We start from the raw sequence: 19,890 nt of genomic DNA, 5'->3' as shown, positions 1-19,890 counted from the left end.
CTGTGCTATGATTTCATAATGATAAATAATGGTACCTCAGTATTATATTGGATGTGTTTTAGGTTAGATAGTAGGAAATATTTTTCAACCAAAATTTTTGGAGTTACAAAGGAGTTTTTGTAATTAGTTTTATTGATTATCATGAAAAATGAGTTTCGTGGAGTTCCCTGGTAGCTCAGTGGGTTAAGGATCCAGCGTTGTCACTGCTGTGGCTTGGGTTCAATCCCTGGCTCCAGGACTTCTGCATGTGCGGGTGTGGCCAAAAAGAAAAAAGGGGGTCAGTAGTTTTAGCTGGAGAGATTCTGGGGGACAATAGCTCCCATTTGAGTATTGAGCCAAGAATTTAAGCATTGGTATGTTGCCTAACTTCCTGTGCTTTACTTTCCTCATGCATAAAGTGATAGTCTTGATACCCAGTGCATAGGAGTTACGTGGGGTCTCTAGAACAAAGTCACAGCTTACATTTTTTTATAGACTTACATACTTCATCTGAGTCATGAATAGAAATGCAATATTTAGTTTAAAATTTTAGATCAGTTGATGTAGTAAAAGTTTCTTTTTCTATTGTTGCCTTTTTTAACTTGAATGGTTTAATTACAAATATATTTATCTGTCTTTCTTAGGAAGATACCTTTTTCCTAAAGGAGCAACTTCGTAAAGCAGAGGAACAGGTTCAGGCAACTCGGCAAGAAGCTGTCTTTCTGGCTAAAGAACTTAGTGATGCAGTAAATGTGCGGGATAAAACAATGGCAGATCTGCATACTGCACGCTTGGAAAATGAGAAAGTAAAAAAGCAGTTAGCCGATGCAGTGGCAGAGCTTAAACTAAGTGCTGTGAAAAAAGACCAGGTAAATTGGGTTAATTTTGAATTTCCATTTTGATCAAAACTCACTAAAAGCTCATGAAAGAGAATGAATTATGTTAAAGTAATTTAGGTCAGATTCCTGATCACAGAATTTAAATTTCCATTCATTTTGTTAAGTCATTTTAACTCCTTGGATTGAAATTAATACGAGCTTTAAGAAAAACTTCCGTAAACAAATTGCTATTGGTTAGTAAAACCTGCTCTATTATTAATTACACTTTCTGATGTCAGGTATATATTGCTCTGTTTGCAATGTCTTACTTACTAGCTGCATAAAATGATACAATGATTGTTTAACAGAGAACTACTTGCTTCTCGAGCTAGATTATTCTTCTCTGGTGTTTTTAATGTACCTTAGTCCTAAGAATATAAAGCTGACTTTATTAGAGCTAATGTGACTCTGTAGTCAAAAAAAATAAAAATTAAGAGCCAGAAGGAGAAAAGCTAAAGTGAAGTTGGATTTACTGCTACATTATGAGATATGAGATTTTTATGTTTCTTTTAGAGAAAGTGTTTATTTCTCTCTAGGAAAAGACTGAAACACTGGAACACGAACTGAGAAGAGAAGTTGAAGATCTGAAACTTCGTCTTCAGATGGCAGCAGATCATTATAAAGAAAAATTCAAGGAATGCCAGAGACTCCAAAAACAAATAAATAAACTTTCAGACCAATCGGTAAGTATACTTGAATTCAACATAGTAAAATAATTCCTTTATCAATATTTTTGTTTGCAAATCAAATTCATAATATTCTACCCTTTGAATATATTTTCTCTGCTTGGTTTCACATTACTGGACAAATATTGTAGTGATAATTTTAAAAAAACCTGGAGTTTTTATTTTCCAGAGAAATACTCTTTTTTGTAGTATTTAGATTAGTAAAGTGATATTTGAAATTCAGTCTTTGTGGCCTTTAAGACAGTAGCAGCTTTGTGGACTTTTCAAGGATTTATTTATATGATACCAGTTACTGTAAGAGGGAAATATTACCTCATTTAACAATTGATTGTTAATATTTTAAATAGGCTAATAACAATAGTGTCTTCACAAAGAAAGTTGGGAGTCAGCAGAAAGTGATTGATGCTTCAATAAACACAGACCCAGCTACTGCTGCCTCTACTCTTGATGTAAAGCCACCACCTTCTGCAGGTAGAAATCTTTTAGACTTTGTATAAAATGTTCTACCTTTAAAAGTATTTATACTCATTGATTACTGCCTTTTCCATGCATAAGAATTTTAGGAAGCTTATAAAAATCCTTCTAAGTGGAGTTCCCGCTGTGATGTAGTGGGATCAGTGACGTCTTTGCTGTGCCAAGGACGCTGGTTTAGTCCCTGGTCCAGCAAAATGGTTTAAAGGAGCCAGTGTTGCCACCGCTGTGGGTCGCAGCTGTGGCTCAAATCTGATCCCTGGCCTGGAAACACCATATGCCATAGGGCGGCCAAAAAAGGGGAAGAAAAAAATCCTTATAAGTGAAGGATTGAGGCAAAGGGAAAGTAGGAGTCTAAAAGTAAGTTATATATGTGGTGAATATACAAAATGTGAGTGTGAGCTAGTATTTATCTTTGTGGGCATGTTCACAGGTGTTAATTAAATGAGCTGGTGTTTTGTAAGTACTAATGCATGTAGCATTTGCACTTTAGGACAAGAACCAAGAATTGAGATTTTAATTAATATTCCACTAAATCTGTGGAATTTGGAGCCATTTTTGGCACTTTAATTGTATAGTTGTGTTGGGGGAAACTTACAATTCTTTTAGTTCTATTTATGTTTCTCTTTTGCTTGCTTTTTTTGTTGTTGGCTGCTATGGGTCATTAGGATACTTTTCCTCATTAGTGTACCTGCTAGTGGGCAAGTTAAATTTTTACTAGCGACAATGAATATATGAAAACATGAAAATTTGAAGTAACTTCTTTTCACTTGTCCTAATTTTTTCACCTTATATTAAAGATTTGACAATAATGACAGTACTAGAGTTTATAAAAGTACATTTAATTGTGCAGTATTTAGAGGAATTGGTGTTTTAGGCTTTTCAAATGTATTATAAATTTCCTATACTATTAAACATTTAGATTCAACTGCTATAGAACAGGATCCTGCCTTCCATTTCTATTTATCTTCTGTAGTTCTAAAAAAGGTGTTATAATACTGCTTTAATAAAGACTTACTGAGTAGTAATGAAGGACTAGAAAAATAATTGAAAATCTTTCTCCGAGAGTACAGCTTTCCTATGTATCCTTTTGCTATGTATCCTGTATATAAAGAAGAATTTTTGTGTGATTTTAGAACTATTTCTAGCTAGTTTAAAAAAATAAAGACTTTTTTTCAGGAGTTCCTGTTGTGGCTCAGTGATAATGAAGCCAACTAATATTCATGAGGATGCAGGTTTGATACCTGGCCTCGCTCAGTGGATTAAGGATCTGGTGTTGCCTTGAGATATGGTGTGGGTCGCAGATGTGGCTTGGATCCTGCATCTGCTGTGGCATAGGTTGGCAGCATCAGCTCCTATTTGATCCCTAGCCTGGACATTTCCACATGCTGTGGGTGGGCACCCACCCCCCAAGAAAAAGACGAAATTTTTTTCGTTATTGTATGTGACCATGATCGTGGCCAAACCGACATTAAAAAATTCTCATCTAATGTTTGTATTATCCTTCTTGTTTATTTAGTGTATGAATAAATGTTTTTGAATAGCTTTTTTTTTTTTCTTTTTTGGTCTCCTGCAGCATATGCAGTTCCTGGACCCAGGGAAAAATACCGGATCCTTAACCCACTGTGCTGCGCTGGGGTTTAACCCAAGATGCTGCCAGTCGTGTTGTGCCACAGTGGAAACTCTGAATAGATGTTTTATTTTTATTTATTTATTTATTGTCTTTTTTAGGGCCTCTCCCGTAGCATATGGAGGGTCCCAGGCTAGGGGTCGAATCGGAGCTGTAGCTGCTGGTCTACACTAGAGCCACAGCAACGCAGGATCTGAGCCATGTCTTCGACCTTCACCACAGCTCAGGGCAACGCTGAATCCTTAACCCACTGAGCAAGCCCAGGGATCGAACCTGAAACCTCATGGTTCCTAGTCGGATTCATTAACCACTGAGCCACCACGGGAACTCCTGAATAGATGTGGTTTTTTGTTTTGTTTTGTTTTGTTTTTTTGTCTTTTTGCCATTTCTTGGGCCGCTCCCACAGCATATGGAGGTTCCCAGGCTAGGAGTCGAATCAGAGCTGTAGCCACTGGCCTACGCCAGAGCCACAGCAACGCGGGATCCGAGCCGCATCTGTAACCTACACCACAGCTCACGGCAACACCGGATCGTTAACCCACTGAGCAAGGGCAGGGACCGAACCTGCAACCTCATGGTTCCTAGTCGGATTCGTTAACCACTGCGCCACGACGGGAACTCCTAGATGTTTTAAAATAGCTGTTTGTCTCCTTTAGCATTTCATTTATTATGTATCACAGTATTCTAACATCTGAGTGGGATGATGTTATAAGGAGCAAAATAACACAATAGGAACTCCTCCCTTTTTTTAAAATAATAATCTTATGTTCTGCCTTATTATAGCTGAGACCGATTTTGACAGTCTGACCAAGGGACAAGTCTCTGAAATGACCAAAGAAATTGCTGACAAGACCGAAAAGTATAATAAATGTAAACAACTCTTGCAGGTAAGCTAGCTCCCTTGTAAGGGAAAGATTTATCAAATGTAATGGCTTAGCTTACCTTTATTGTTTTGATTGATGTGTATCCTAGGATTTCTTCTTTATACCCTTTTTTTTCCAACTGGTATTTATTTTCACTTTTGAGATGATGTTAGGATTGTTTACCTGTTCATGAAGGCATGTGTGTAAAATCATGATCCTAAAATTAGTATTTTTTGTTCCCCAAATATTCTCTTGATAGTGGGCAAGTGATATTATTATGTCTTCTTATAAGGCTATATGAAAACTATTTGAGTTGGAGGTACTCTTTTTTGGGTTTTTTTTTTTTTACATTTATGGTAATAATAGCAAAGACTTTCCTAAAGTGAAGCAGATTAGCAAAATGGAAAAAGAGAATGTTAACCAAATGAGTTGTTGCCTTTATGATATTTATTTTGATTATATCAAACTGTTTTATTCAAAGATTTAAGTTTTGCAACCATTCTAGTAGCATTCCCTCCTGGAGGATTTAAAGGACAAAGGGAAAATGCTTCTCATTTGTACCTAAATTTTTTTTTTTGTCTTTTTAGGGCCACACCTGCAGCATATGGAGGTTCCCAGGCTAGGGGTTCAATAAGAGCTGTAGTTGCTGGCCTACGTCACAGCCACAGCAACACCAGATCCGAGCTGAATCTGCAACCCACACTGCAGTTCATGGCAATGCCAGATCCTTTACCCCACTGAGCAAGGCCAGGGATCGAACCTGTGTCCTCATGAATGCTAGTCCATTTGTTAACTGCCGAGCCACAACGGGAACTCCTCATGGTACCTGATTTGGGGAAGGGAGGAAGAGATTTTTTGTGTATGTGTTTGTTTACCTAAAACTTTTGTTTGTTTTTGAGGGATAATTTTAGAGCTATAGATTGAAGTTCATATATTAGCTCACTGTTACAGTAATGAATTTAGAATACTTTACTATCTTAATCTTAATTGACTGTAACCCCCCCCCTTTTTTTTTTTTTTGGTCTTTTTGCCTTTTCTAGGGCCGCTCCCTTGGCATATGGAGGTTCCCAGGCTAGGGGTCGAATCGGAGCTGTAGCTGCCAGCCTATGCCAGAGCCACAACAACGCGGGGTCCAAGCTGCATCTGCAGCCTACACCATAGCTCACGGCAACGCTAGATCCTTAACCCACTGAGCAAGGGCAGGGATTGAACCTGCAACCTCATGGTTCCTAGTTGGATTCGTTAACCACTGCGCCACAACAGGAGCTCCTAATGTAACCCTTTAAGCAGGTTTTAAACTGAACATTTTTGTTGCTTCAGAAGATCCTTTTATAGAGGGTTGATTTGAACAGTACCCTTGAGGTCACAGTAGTCATTTATAGAAGACTAGACTATTTTTCAGTAAGAAACAATTTTGGATGAACATTTTAAAATAAAATCTCATTGTATAATATTGAAAGGAAGATTGAATGTTCTGTCAAGCTAAACACTTCCTCAAGGTGTTTTTGTTATGTTTTGTTTTATGACTCTGTCACAGAACAATTGAAATTGAGTAAATTGCACATATTTAAGGTCTGCGGTTTGTTGAGGTTTTCTGTATGTATAGCTGTGGAAGTATCCCAGTGTCAAGCTAATGAACATTTCCATTACTTGCAAAGCTTTTTTGTATTCACTTGCAACTCTCATCCCTCCCTCTCTCCCCATTCCCAGGAAACCATTGGTTTGCCTTCTGCCACTAGAAATTAGCCTACCTTTTGTACAGTTTCTATAAGTGGAATCATATGGTATGCTCTTATTTTCCTGTCCCCTTTCAGCACAGTTATTTTGAGATTTATCTAGTTTTCTTATATTGATAGTTCATTCCTTTTTAGTGTGAGAGTTCAAGTCTTTTGCCATTTTAAAAATTGGGTTCATCTTATAATTGAGTTTTAAGTGTTCTTTATTTTGGATACAAATTGTTTTTCTGATATGTGTGGTGAATATTTTCTCCAGCCTGTGGCTTGCCTTTTTGTTTCCTTAATGCTCTTTTTAGGAAGTTTTAGTTTTGCTGAAGTACAGATTATCAATTTATTCTTTAATGTGTTCTACTTTTATGTCCTAAGAAACATTTACTAATCTAACTGGTAAAGATTTTCTCACCTAGAAATTTTGTGGTCTTAGGTTTGTTTAGGCCTTTTAACCATTTTAAGTTTATTTTTTGTGTATAGTATGAAGTATGGTATGTATACTTAAGGATATTCAGTTGTTCCAGCATTATTTGTTAGAAGGACTTATTTTCTCCATTAAATTGCTCAAACAAAGCATATTTTAAAATTTTTTCCTTGAACATAACTTTGAAAATGAAAGTGGTCAATTTACCTTTTCGTCAGGATTTCTAACTCTCCTTCCTTTTAACATTCTGGGTTGTAGAGTAGAGCAGTGCGTACCCGTCTGGAGATTGTCTTGCTCAGGAAATCCCAGAGTTTTAGTTATTAATGCCTAGAAGCAACAGCATTATAAACACGTGACTTTTATTAACTTCTTTGCAAAGGCAATGTATGCTTATCGTGAAATCTTAGGCCATTATAGAAATAAAGAATAAAAGTGGTAAAAAGTACCAGTATGATTCTGATTCCCAAATTTAAAAGCTATTAGTGTTTTGGTTTATTCTTTTCTACATATACTGCATAGACATCATATAAAATTGCGTTAACTTTTAAAGCAAAAACTGGATATACTCTAAATTCTGTTTTTGCAACTTGCTGTTTTCAATTAGTGTATCTTGACATTTTTCCGTGTTAATTTGTATATCTACTTCTTTTTTGATAAATATATTCTGTTCCATTGTATGGATATAAAACGATTTATCCAGTCTTCCACTGCTATTGTGGTTATTTTAATTTTTATTTATTTTTTATTTTCTTGTCTTTTTTCTTTTTAGGGCCGCACCCATGGTATATGGAGGTTCCCAGGCTAGGGGTCCAAACAGAGCTGTTCCTGCCAGCCTATGCCACAGCCAAGCCAGATCCGAACCATGTCTGTGACCAACACCACAGCTCACAGCAATGCCGAATCCTTAACCCACTGAGTGAGGTCAGGGATTGAACCCACAACTTCATGGTTCCTAGTCGGATTTGTTTCCATTGCACTACAACGGGAACTCCCCGAAAAACTGAAAAATTCGGGAACTCCCTGATATTTTAATATTTATACTGTTATAACAATGTAACAAATTGTGTTATAATAAACATTCAGCATATGTCTAAGTATGTTTGTATAGATGTTTGCTCTGTATGGATTTAAAATCTTTTGATAATTTCATTTAGGATGAGAAAACAAAATGCAGTAAATATGCTGATGAACTTGCAAAAATGGAGCTGAAATGGAAAGAACAAGTGAAAATTGCTGAAAATGTAAAACTAGAATTAGCTGAAGTAGAGGACAATTACAAAGTAAGTTTAGTATTCATATAACTTGAGACATAGTACCTGGTAGTTTTGAAAATATGCTGTCTATAATTTTATCAAGCTAATGTAAAGTTTTAAAATGGGTAATTGAGGTAGAATTTTCATGTATAGATAAAAACGTACTATGTATTTAGTGATGTTGAATGTAGTTTATTAACTATGAACTGAGAAAATGGATACTCATGCATTACCATTGTGGCTCTAATTTTGCAGATTCAGATGGCTATTGTATTTGGATCTTTTAATCATGCTTAGTTTTTAAGATGAAAAGTGATCATTTCATAATCACCAAAATATGAATGTATTTATGAAATTAGTCTGGGGCCTTAGTGTGTTTTGGGAGGATAGTAAGATATGATAATTTAAAAAACGAATGTAAAGGTTTTAAAATTTATCGCCAAAATGTTTCTTGTGATCCTAAATGTAAGTGATATTAATAGGCTGTACAGCTAATTAATAAGTAGAAAGGTATTTTCTCTCTAGGTAGTAAAGTGTAATCCTATACATTTTAGGGTGTTATATGTGTGTGTTTGTGTGATTTGCATTTTTGTGTGTGTGACTAAAGGCCTGGAATTTTCAAATGGTTTACCTTTGCTTTGTTAATTGTACCTATCATCTAATTTTTAAATATAATACATATATATTTTTTGGTCTTTTGTCTGTTTAGGACTGCATCCACGGCATATGGAAGTTCCCAGGCTAGGGGGTCCAATCGGAGCTGTAGCCGCTGGCCTATGCCACAGCAACACAGGATCCGGGCTGCAACCTACACCATAGCTCACAGCAGTGCCATATCCTCATGGATGCTAGTTGGGTTCACTAACTGCTGAGCCATGAGGGGAACTCCCAAATATAATATTCTTTTATTTATTTATTTATTTATTATTATTTTTTTATTTTCCCACTGTACAGCAAGGGGATCAAGTTATCCTTACATGTATACATTACATTTACATTTTTCCCCCAAATATAATATTTTTGACACCAAGAATTATTTTGTTGTGGGTGGTTTATTACAGGCTAAGGTAATTTACTGGTGGTCCTTTTTTATCTTTATCTGCTATCCAAATGAATTATTTATTTATTTTTTTGTTTTTTTTAGGGCCATACCTGCAGCATTTGGAGGTTCCCAGGCTAGGGGTCAAATTGGCACTACAGCTGCTGGCCTACACCACAGCCTTAGCAACACCAGATCTGAGCCAGGACTGGAACCTACACCACAGCTCACGGCAATGCCGGATCCTTAACCCACTGATGGAGGCCAAGGATCAAACCTGGATCCTCATGGATACTAGTCAGGTTCTTCTCTGCTGAGCCACGATGGTAACACCCCTGAATGAAATTTTAAAATTTATTTGATGAGGTTATTATTGTTTCTGGGATTCCTTTGGATATTGTTTTTATTGCTTAGCAGCTTCCTTTATTACAAAGTATGAATACTGAATTTGTATGAAATTTTATTTTAGCATATTGACTAAAAAAATGATTTAGTAAATATTTATTGAAGCCTGTTGCATATGAAGCGCTGTGTTGGCTGTTACATGGGTGGTCATATAACTGAGGCACAGTGCTGGGCTTAAGAAGTTTCTAGTTCAGCAGAAATTGCCGAAAGCGAGATGGTGATGTTCACAGCTCTTTCACATTCACAGCCTAGTAACCGTCTTCCAAACCTGTGGACGCTAAGTCATTTCACTTATGACCAAAAGGTACATTGAGATTAAACAACATATTTAAGGTTGCACAGCTGGTAAAATTGCTTGGCTTTTTGTTTAGGGCTCTTTCCCTTATTTTGTGCCATTTAGACAGAATCAGACATGCATGAGGCAAGGCGTGATGAAGTTGTACATAAATTATGTCTACATACCTTAGGACTGCTTCCATTGGAGTATTTGTTGGGGTGGGGGAAGACAGGTAATTCCGAGATGCTGAAGAATAAGAACCAAGGAAAATACACGGGTACAGTAATGGGAATTATTTTGATAGAATGCTATAAACTAGAAGGGTAAGAAGAGAGTGAAGTAATGAAAAAAATTAACGATGGTTTTCTTTCTTTCTTCAGCTTCAGTTGGCAGAGAAAGACAAAGAGATAAGTGGTCTGACTTCACATTTGGAAAACCTCTCCAGAGGGAAGGTATTGAACAATGTATTTTTATTTATTTTTATTTTATTTTATTTTATTTTTTTGTCTTTTCTAGGGCCGCACCCATGGCATAAGGAGGTTCCTAGGCTAGGGGTTGAATTGGAGCTGTAGCCACCAGCCTACGTCAGAGCCACAGCAACGATAGATCTGAGCTGCATCTTCGACCTACACCACAGCTGATGGCAACACTGGATCCTTAACCCACTGAGTGAGGCCAGGGATCGAATCCGAAACCTCATGGTTCCTAATAGGATTCATTAACCACTGAGCCACGACGGGAACTCCTGAACAATGTATTTTTAAAAAAATATTTCATAGGACACTTGATGCTTTATGAAAGGACACACATTTTACAGTTCATGTGAGAGTGATTTTTTTAAAGTTAAATGGATAAAGAAAAGACATGTTAAAACCCTTAGGTAGAAAACCTTTTTATTTATATTTTAAAATACCTTATTTTGGTAGGAGAAAAATGTTCAAGTGTTGAAACTTGGTTTGATTTTCATTACGTAGTTTATATTAAACCTTAATGTGCAAATTTAGGAGAACAGTAAACAAATTTAAATGATACCTAATGTATTTATCCTGTTTTCTTTTGTAATGGGAAACCTTTTAGAAGTTAATGACTTGTATCATAATGTAACATTCAAACAGAGCATACACATATAATATAAAACATGCTCTAGTGCAGCATTTCTCGCAGTGTGGTTTGTGGTCCTTTGGCGGGAGGGTTGGGCGGGGGTCCCCATCCCCTTTTAGAGGTCTACGAAGGTAAACCTGTTTTCACAGTACTGCAACATTGGCTTTTTTCCTCGACGGTGCCACATTTTTGCTGTTGGCAGTTTCAGGATTGCTAGAGCCATATCACATGAGAAGGAAATCTATTTAATTGCAATTCTCCCTTCCACCCCTATTGTCAGTATGTTGTATTCAAATGTTGTTTGCATTAATTCTCTCTCCCTCACTCTCTCATCCTCCTCACCTCCCCTGCCCCCTTCAGTGAGGGGTAATAAAATGACAACTGGGTTACAAAAAATCCCTGCAAATAAACAGTGGGTTAAAGCTAATTAAAACAATAGGAGCACAATTGAAGAGTAAGAAATTGTTTTAAATTTCTGGTATGAGTTTTGGTCAGATGTATTTCAAAGTTAAAACAGTGGTGACTCAATCAGATCTGGCAAGAAATCGATAAAATATATTCCAAATGTTTAAGACAACTTTTTTTTTTTCCTTTGTTGGCTGCCCTGCAGCATATGGAGTTCCTGGGCCAAGGATCATCTCTGAGCCTCAGTCAAGATCCAAGCCGCAGCTGTGGCAGTGTCAGATCCTTAACCCACTCTGCTGGGCCGGGGATCGAACCTGGGGGAACCTGCGATCCAGCGCTCCCAAGACACTGCTAATCCCATTGTGCCACAGCAGGAACTACTAAGACAACTTTTTGAAATAGGATTTACTTTCACAATTCTTGGTAAGAAACCTTGGCTCTAAGTGTGTTTTGTGCTTAGAGTTAATAACTGATGCTAGAGAGAAGCAGTCAAGATACTTAATATATATTTTACATTTATAAAGTACACACTTCATATATAACATTTATGTATATAATTTACACATAAAATCATAATTTTAGTTATTTTGAAGTTTCATGTATGACAGTGAAAGATAGTTGTGATTCTAATCATTTGTACACTGTGTTATAAATGGACGAAATCACACAGAGAAAACAATGTAATGACAGTTACGCTGCATAGCAAATTACCTGAAAATGTAGCGGCTTACAACAACACTTGAGAGTTCCTGTTGTGGCTCAGCAGGTTAAGGACCTGAAATTACCTCTGTGAGGATGCAGGTTTGATTCCTGGCCTCGCTCAATGGGTTAAGGATCCAGCATTGCCACAATCTGTGGGGTAGGTCATAGGTGCGGCTCGCATCCAGTGTTGCCCTGGCTGTGGCCTAGGCCTCAGCTGAGAGTAGGATTCGACCCCTGGGTTGGGAACTTCCATATGCTGCAGGTGCGGCTGTAAAAAGACAAAAAAAGAGGGAAAAAACCCAAAATTTCTTATCTCACAGTTTTGTTTTGTTTTGTTTTAAATGTAATTGATTTACAATGTTGGTCAATTTTTTTCTGTACAGCAAATTGACCCAGTCATATTATATATATACACACACAAACACACATATACATACATACATACACACACACACACACACTTTTTTCTCATATTATCGTTCATCATGTTCTGTCACAGAGTGGATATCGTTCCCTGAATCTTACAGTTTTTGTGAGTCAGGAATCCAGGTGTGGCTTAGCCTGGTCCTCTTTAATTTAGACATCTCACAGAACTGCAGCCAGGGTGTCAGATGGCACTCAGTGAGCTCACGGGTGTAGATTCACTTCCGAGCTCACTTGTTGTCAGAACTCAGTTCCTTGGTGGTTGTTAAATGAGGGCCACACTTGTCTCCCCAGGAGGTCACTCCCCTCCTCTACCTTTGACTGAAGTGAAAGGTTATTCAAACTACAGGCAAGGTAACCTTTAAAAATGTACAGCTGATCCCTTCCTTGTTTAAAGCCCTTTAGTGGGCCTTCCGTGCACTAGAGCACTTAGATAAATGCCAAAATTCTCAGCATAGCTTAGATCATTTTATATAGGTGGCCTCCAATTTCTCTTTCTGGTCCCATTTTAAACCACAGTTTCCTGTTTAACTCTTCTCTGTTGTAGAACCTCTCTCAGTAGTGGTTCTCAATTTTGAGCTTTTATTAGAATCACCTGCATTATTTGTTAAAACACAGGTTTCTGGGTTCTGTTCCCAGGGTTTCTGATTTGTAGGTCTGTGATGGCGCTTAAAATTTATACTTTCAACAAATTGCTATTGCTGCTGGTCTGGGGACCATACTTACTGTTCTAGTCCCCAAGGCCTTACAACTCATGAATTGCTTTCTTGTTTCAGGGCCTTTCTTCATGTTCTTGGCCTGAAATGTTCTTGCCTACAATTCTTGGTTAACTTTTTTTAAAAGAAGAATTTAAACATATATAAGAATAGAATAATACAGTGAGCTTGTTTGTGCTCCTTATGAGCAATCTACAGGTGTTGCTTCATGGCTGTCTCATTTTATCTTGTTAACCCTAATTGCCTTCTTTCTTCCTCCAGTGGTAGTTTTTTTCCTAGTCTATCCCATAATTTCTATTATTTTACACTAAATGTCTAATTATTCCTACCACTCATATTAAATAACTCTTCTTTAGAGAGGCCTTCTTTGACCTCGCAGTCTAAATTAGATGCCTTTATTAAACTTACACCTGGGAACTGTACTTTTATTTCATAGCACTTATTAAAATTTGTGATTTTAATATTTATCTCTGTGCTTATTTATCTAACTCCCTTTGCTTAATTGTAAGGTCCATGAAGACAGGGGCGGTGTCTGTCTATCTTACCACTGTATTTATAGCTCCTAGTACAGTGCCAGATACTTGAAGTTAAATATTTGTTGAATGACTGAGCATATTAATGTGGCAAACATAATTCATAGCATTTGCTTATATAAGCGTTTGATAAAAGAAACATTGGGATCAGCAGTTTTATTGTCAGTTAATACCCTGTCCTGTCAGGAAAGCAGTGGTAGACCAGTTTGCTGTCTCCTTCCTATCTTCTTGAGTTACTCTTGATTTTCCAGCTAGTGACACTATAGTTTTACATTACTACTTCTTCCTCTTTTTTTTTGGTCTTTTTAGGGCTGCACCTGAGGCATATGGAAGTTCCCAGGCTAGGGGTCAAATTGGAGCTGTGGCCTTTGGCCTACGCCAGAGCCACAGCAACGCTAGATCCGAGCCACGTCTGTGACCTCTACCACAGCTCACAGCAATGCCGGTTCCTTAACCCACTGAGTGAGGCCAAGGATCGAACCTGTGTCCTCATGGTTGCTAGTCAGGTTCGTTTTTGCTGAGCCACGACGGGAACTCCAAGTTTTACATTACTTCTAAAGACTGTATTTAAAAGAATTTGTTTGCTGTTTCAACAGCTTGGTTAATGTTTGTCTTCTTCCCAAGAGTTTCTCAGAACCCTCAGTCCTACCCTGATCCTCTGCAGGGTTAGGGTTAGGATTGAGTTCTGTTTGGTCAGCCCTGAAACCTGGATCTACACAGTGCTCGGAATGAACCAAGTGATCATTAAGCATTAGTAGAATAAATGAAAAAATGGAAGTATCACCATCTGACAGAATGTGTGTTACTTATTTTGTTTCTTGTCCATCTTTCTCCATTCTAAATATAAGCTTCATGTGGGCAGGGATTTCTGTGTATTTTGGTTACTCCTAAATCCCTAGTGCCAGGAGAGTAGTGCCTGCCACATAGTAGCTACTCAATAAATGTTTACTAAACATATTTGTGAATAAAAACTCAGTATAGTTTTTTTATTAAAAAGCAAACTAGCTCCCTCATAACTATATATAAAAATAATTTTAATAGTATGAAGTAATTTAGTATATCTCTTAGGATTAAATACTCTCTTAAATTTATTTAGAAACTTAATATAGTTTAAGATATCTTACTTTTTCATGTCATTCCAAAACCACTGTATTTAGAATGATTTATCATTTTCATATATTCATACTATTTCATATATTCTGTATAAACCCTTTATTAGATATTTGTAAAGGGAAAAGTGAAAATAATAAAGCAAAAACACAATGGCAAATAGATAAAAAATGATGGTGGGAAATTCTGTATTAACTATTACCAGAGAAAAATTTAAAATTAAAAAATGTTTTAAAGAGTTCCTGCTGTGGCACAGTGGGTTAAAGATCTGGCACTGGTCTCTGGCAGCGCAAGTTTTATCCCTAGACCTCTGCAGTGGGTTAAGTATCTGGTTTTGTTGCAGCAGTGGCATAGGTAGAAGCAGCTGCTCTGTTTCAATCCCTGGCCTGGGAACTTACATATGCCTGAGGTTCCACTGGAAAAGGAAAAGAAAAAAAAAAAGAGCCGATCTTATAGAAAGTCATGTAGACTACCATTTGTTTATCTTTTTGGTATGACTTAGAGGCTGGAAGCAATAAAAGAATAAAGATGAGAATTATGTAATACTTGAACAACTTGTTCACAGAGTTTTACATAATTGAAAACATTTAATGCCTTAATCTCAGGGCATCTGTATTTGGCACATAAAAGTATCTTATTCCTCCCCTTGAACAGTCTTGGAGGACCTTGTTGGTAATATGTAAAACCAAGGCTGTTGTCAGCCGTTTGGGGGAACCTGAAGGAAAAGATTTACGCACTTGAGCAAAGGTGAACCAACGCACCAAACCTCTGTTCCCTGGAACTGTAAAAGAGGACACCTAACACAGTCTATTTCCTAAACCGTGGACACTTTATTGTAGGCAGTTTGTAAATCGGCAGTTAGTGTTGTTTCGCTTAGGGAACATAGCTACACTCCTGTCACACGTGCCTGTCTCTGAAGGTAGGGTAGGTCCCATAGGGAGTCTTGCCATTTTTGTTTCAAGGGCCTTTTCATAGTCTATTGAAGTCTATTTTCAGAAAGTATTTTTAAATGAGTAAAACAAGAGTTCCCAGGTAGCACAGCAGGTTAAGGATCCAGCATTGTCACTGCTGTAGTGTGCGTTCTATCCCTGGCCCCAGAAATACCCATATGCTATGAGCACAGCAAAAAAAAAAAAAAAAAAAAAAAAAGAAAAATGTCTAAGGCAAAATATACATATAATTGTATAATTGCAAAGGAAACCAATTATAAGAAATAGTTATTGGAGTTCCCACCATGGCACAGTGGGTTAAGAGTCCAGTTGTAGCAGGCCATGTCAATTCGGAAGTACAGGTTCTATCCTCGGCCCGGTGCAGTGGCTTAAAGGATCCAGCATTGCTGCAGCTGCAGGGTAGATCAACCACAGTTGTGGCTCAGATTGAGTCCCTGGCCTGAGAACTTCCGTATGCCATGGGTGTGGCCATTAAAAAAAAAAAAAAGTAGTTATTAAAAATTTTAAACAAATTTGTGACGTATGTAGCAGTGGTATGTATTTATTAAAATGTTAAATAAGATTTGACATGTCTGATAATTACCCTAATTTCAAAGTAGTGAGGAATATAAAGGCTGCTTTGAGATGGCTGCAACGACTAATATGAAAGGCGTATATCTGTGATTTTTGTGAGTGACAAAGTTAAAGGTACTGCAGCTGTTGCTGTTTTCGGCCTACATCTATAATTGAACAAAATGCTAAATTTCAGTTAGAAGTTAGTGAAAAGATGTAAAAATTTTTTCCCATCCAAGTTCATGGATCTTCTGAAATCTTTTTTTTTTGTTTTGGTCTTTTTAGGACCACACTCATGGCACGTGGGGGTTCCCAGGCTGGGGGTTGAATCAGAGCTGCATGTGTGACCTAAACCACAGCTCACCCCAATGCGAGATCCTTAACCCACTGAGTGAGGCCAGGGATCGAACCAGCGTCTTCATGATGCTAGCTAGATTGCTTTCTGCTGAGCCGGAACTCCTGGATTTTCCGAGTTCTAAACATGGATGGACCCTTTGGGAGAAGGGGTGCATGACAAATGCAGATTTAAGAACCTTCAAGTCAAGGGTTCAGTTTTTTGATTTGTGAAACAACCACAACTATATTGTCCACGTCCCTGTATTCTGTTTTCTCTGCCTCCAGTTTGCCCCGTGAGGAATCAAAGCTGCTATTCTTCCTTTTCTTACCCTTATCCTGTTTGTAGAGGACTTATTGCACCTTTGATGGTAGGGGAGTGGAGTATGAACCCAGAGTAAACTCTTTATTAGGTTGGAATTCTCTGCCATTTGCTTGGCATTATCAGTGCATGCGTAAATCTTTTGATGAAATTCTTGACTCCACTTGAGTAGTTTATTGTTTGCTTACAGAACTTAACCATACTTCTTTAAATCGATTTTCTGGAATTTTTATAGAAGTATTTTATCTCTCTCTCTCTTTTTTTTTTTTTTCTGCTTTCGTATCCTTTTTCCTTTTTCTTGTATCATCTTTGAAATATATGTATTTTTTGGCTGTGCCTGTGGACAGGGGTCAAACTTGAGTCACAGCAGTGACCATGTTGGATCTTTAGCCCATTGAACTACATGGGAACTCCTGAAATATTTTTTAATTTACTCTCTACCTTGTGGTCTATTCACACTGCCACTTTCACAATCCTAAATTACTATAGCAGATTGTTGAGGGGCTTTGTATCATGGCTGGGAAGAGGGAACATTTATTGAGAGCCTGCTGTTTTTTAAACAGTCCCCTCATTTCTCAGTCATCCTCTGAGGCCATGTAGAAAGATAAGTTCCTCAGAAGTTATTTGTGCTGAAGCTGAGCAAATTCTGGTCTGACTCCATCACACTGCGTCGTGCTGCCCTTCTGATTATTTGTTTCTACTATGCCCAGTATAGTTTTGTTAGATTAACTTTATTAAGGACCATTTCACTGTGTTATTATTGCTCAAGGACTATTAGACCCATCAGTGCAAACTGTGTGACAGATCTGGCACATCTGCCCTTTATCCTGTGTTTTTAGCTGCATTTCTTCTACTCTTAACATGCATCCTGTGTTGTAGATGTCATTCACTTGCAGTCCTGCAGTGTGTTGTATTTCATATGCTTTCTGTACTCTACACATGTTCAGGAAGAACTTTTAATTCCTGTTTCTCTTCTCAGACCTAAATTGATTGCATTTTTCTTTTTTTTTCTTTTGTCCTTTTGTCCTTTCGGGCAAAACACCCATGGCGTATGGAAGTTCCCAGGCTAGGGGTTAATCGGAGCTGTAGCTGCCGGCCTTTGCCAGAGCCACAGCAACGCCAGATCCAAGCGGTGTCTGGGACCTACACCACAGCTCACAGCAATGCCAGATCCTTAACCCACTGAACAAGGCCAGGGATCGAACCTACAACTTCATGGTTCCTAGTCAGATTTGTTTCCGCTCCGCCACAATGGGAATTCCTTGATTGCATTTTTCATTTTTACCAGTTTTTCTCTCGATGATGACTTAATTTTAAGGCCACTTATTCTTGTTAAAAGTGGTTTAGGAGTTCCTGTCGTGGCTCAGCAGAAGTGAATCGACTAGTATCCATGAGGATGTGGGTTCAGTCCCTGGTCTCACTTGGTGGATTAAGGATTCAGCATTGCCATGAGCTGTGGTGTAGGTCGCAGACGTGACTCAGATCTGGCATTGCTGTGGCTGTGGCATAGGCTGGCGGTATAGCTCCAATTCGACCCCTAGCCTGGGAACTTCCATATGTCGCAGGTGCGGCCCTAAAAAGTAAAAAAAAAAAAAAAAAAAAAAAGAAGTGATTTATATTGATAAAAATTGGTTAACATAGAGGCTTATCTCTATTCCTAAGGGATGACAGTCAGCAAAAGTAGCTACATTTTACTTGACTTTTGAAAAATGCCATCCTTATAACTTTTGTTAATATTTTTGGCTGATTTTTTTTTAAACAACTGTTGATGTACGCAATTTACATATGATAAAATTCACTCATTTTAAATACAATTTGATGAATTTTGGCAAATATATATAGTTCTGTAACTGCTTTTACGTTCAAATTATAGAATGTTTGTTTTATTATTGCACAAAATTCCCTCAGGCTCCTTTGCAGTCAGTTGTCCCAACTACCTATAGTCCCAAGTAACCACTGATGTGCTTGCTGTTACTCTGTAGTTTTATCTTTTCTAACATTTCATATAAATCCGGTCATACAGAATTTATTCACTAGTTGATGGACATTAGTCCTTTTACCAGCTGATGGGCACTTGGATTATTTTAATGTTTTACTAATATGAGTGATGCTGCTGTAAACATTCTCTTACTTTTTTTTTTTTTTTTTTTTTTGTGGGCATGTTTTAATTTTTCTTGAGTATATACCTAGGAGGAGAATTGCTGGCATATATGATAAGTGAATGTTTTTAAGAAAGAGCCAAATTGTTTTTGAAAGAGGCTCTACCATTTTGCTCTTCCACCAGCAGTATGCGAGCATTCCTGTCACCAGCCCTTGGTATTGTCAGTTTTTAATTTTAGTCATTCTAGTGAGGGTGTAGTGTTGTTACCCCATTATGGTTTTAGTTTTAATTTCTCTGATGACTAGTGTTTTATTCTATTATTATTTTTATATTTCTTTAGGGGCATACCCATGACATATGGAGGTTTCCAGGCTAGGGGTTGAATTGGAGCTGTAGCTGCCAGCCTATACCACAGCCACAGCAACATGGGATCCGAACCGTGTTTGTGACCTACACCGCAGCTCACCACAACGCTGGATCCTTAACCCACTGAAGCAAGGCCAGGGATTGGACCTGTATCCTCATGGATACTAGTCAGATTATTCCACTGAGCCATGATGGGAACTCCTATTATTATTTTTTAATGTTGTCGAACTTCTATTTTTAAAGTTTTTATTGAAGTACATTTGATTTACAATATTGTGTTAGTTTTAGGTATGCAGCATAATCAGTATTTTTGCAGATTATATTCCATTATAGGTTATTACATAGGGTGTAATTTCCTATGCTACACAGTAAATCCTTGTTGCTTACCTATTTTATATATAGTAGTTTGTGTCTGTAATCTCAGTACGCCTAATTTGTCCATACACCCTTTCCTTGGTAGCCACAAGTTTATTTTCTGTATCTTGTGAGTCCATTTCTGTTTTGTATATATAGTCATTTGTATTTTAGATTCCACATATAAGACAGAATATTTGTCTTTGTCTAACATTGCATTAAGCACAGTATTCTCTAGGTCCATCCATGTTGCTGCAAATGGCAGTATTTTATTCTTTTCATGGAATTCT

The 19,890-nt window shown here is 37.5% G+C and overlaps 1 protein-coding gene across 11 annotated transcripts in view; it reads left to right on the top strand.

The window, feature by feature from the left end:
* Nucleotides 1-19,890, top strand: part of TAX1BP1 (Tax1 binding protein 1) — an 82,370-nt gene that overhangs the window by 50,648 nt on the left and 11,832 nt on the right. For 5 of the 11 annotated variants that reach the window (XM_021079294.2, XM_021079293.2, XM_085005616.1 and 2 more), the window contains exons 9-14: nucleotides 624-848; nucleotides 1,394-1,540; nucleotides 1,891-2,014; nucleotides 4,428-4,531; nucleotides 7,813-7,938; nucleotides 10,013-10,084. In XM_021079294.2, the coding sequence (XP_020934953.1) occupies nucleotides 624-848; nucleotides 1,394-1,540; nucleotides 1,891-2,014; nucleotides 4,428-4,531; nucleotides 7,813-7,938; nucleotides 10,013-10,084 (798 nt within the window). Of the gene's footprint in view, nucleotides 1-623; nucleotides 849-1,393; nucleotides 1,541-1,890; nucleotides 2,015-4,427; nucleotides 7,939-10,012; nucleotides 13,767-13,852; nucleotides 14,794-19,890 lie in introns of those variants that run through there. The other 6 variants (XR_014834038.1, XR_014834037.1, XR_014834043.1 and 3 more) reach the window with 6 other exon arrangements.

The sequence above is a fragment of the Sus scrofa genome, chromosome 18 (genome assembly GCF_054392235.1).
Source record: "Sus scrofa isolate SSC_HxYL_T2T_F1_AM1 chromosome 18, Sscrofa_HxYL_maternal_Yorkshire_Landrace_v2.0, whole genome shotgun sequence".
In the NCBI taxonomy this organism is placed as follows: Eukaryota; Metazoa; Chordata; class Mammalia; order Artiodactyla; family Suidae; genus Sus; species Sus scrofa.
The sequence above is the reverse complement of the archived record's forward strand: the minus strand, read 5'-3'. Positions and strand labels throughout refer to the sequence as shown.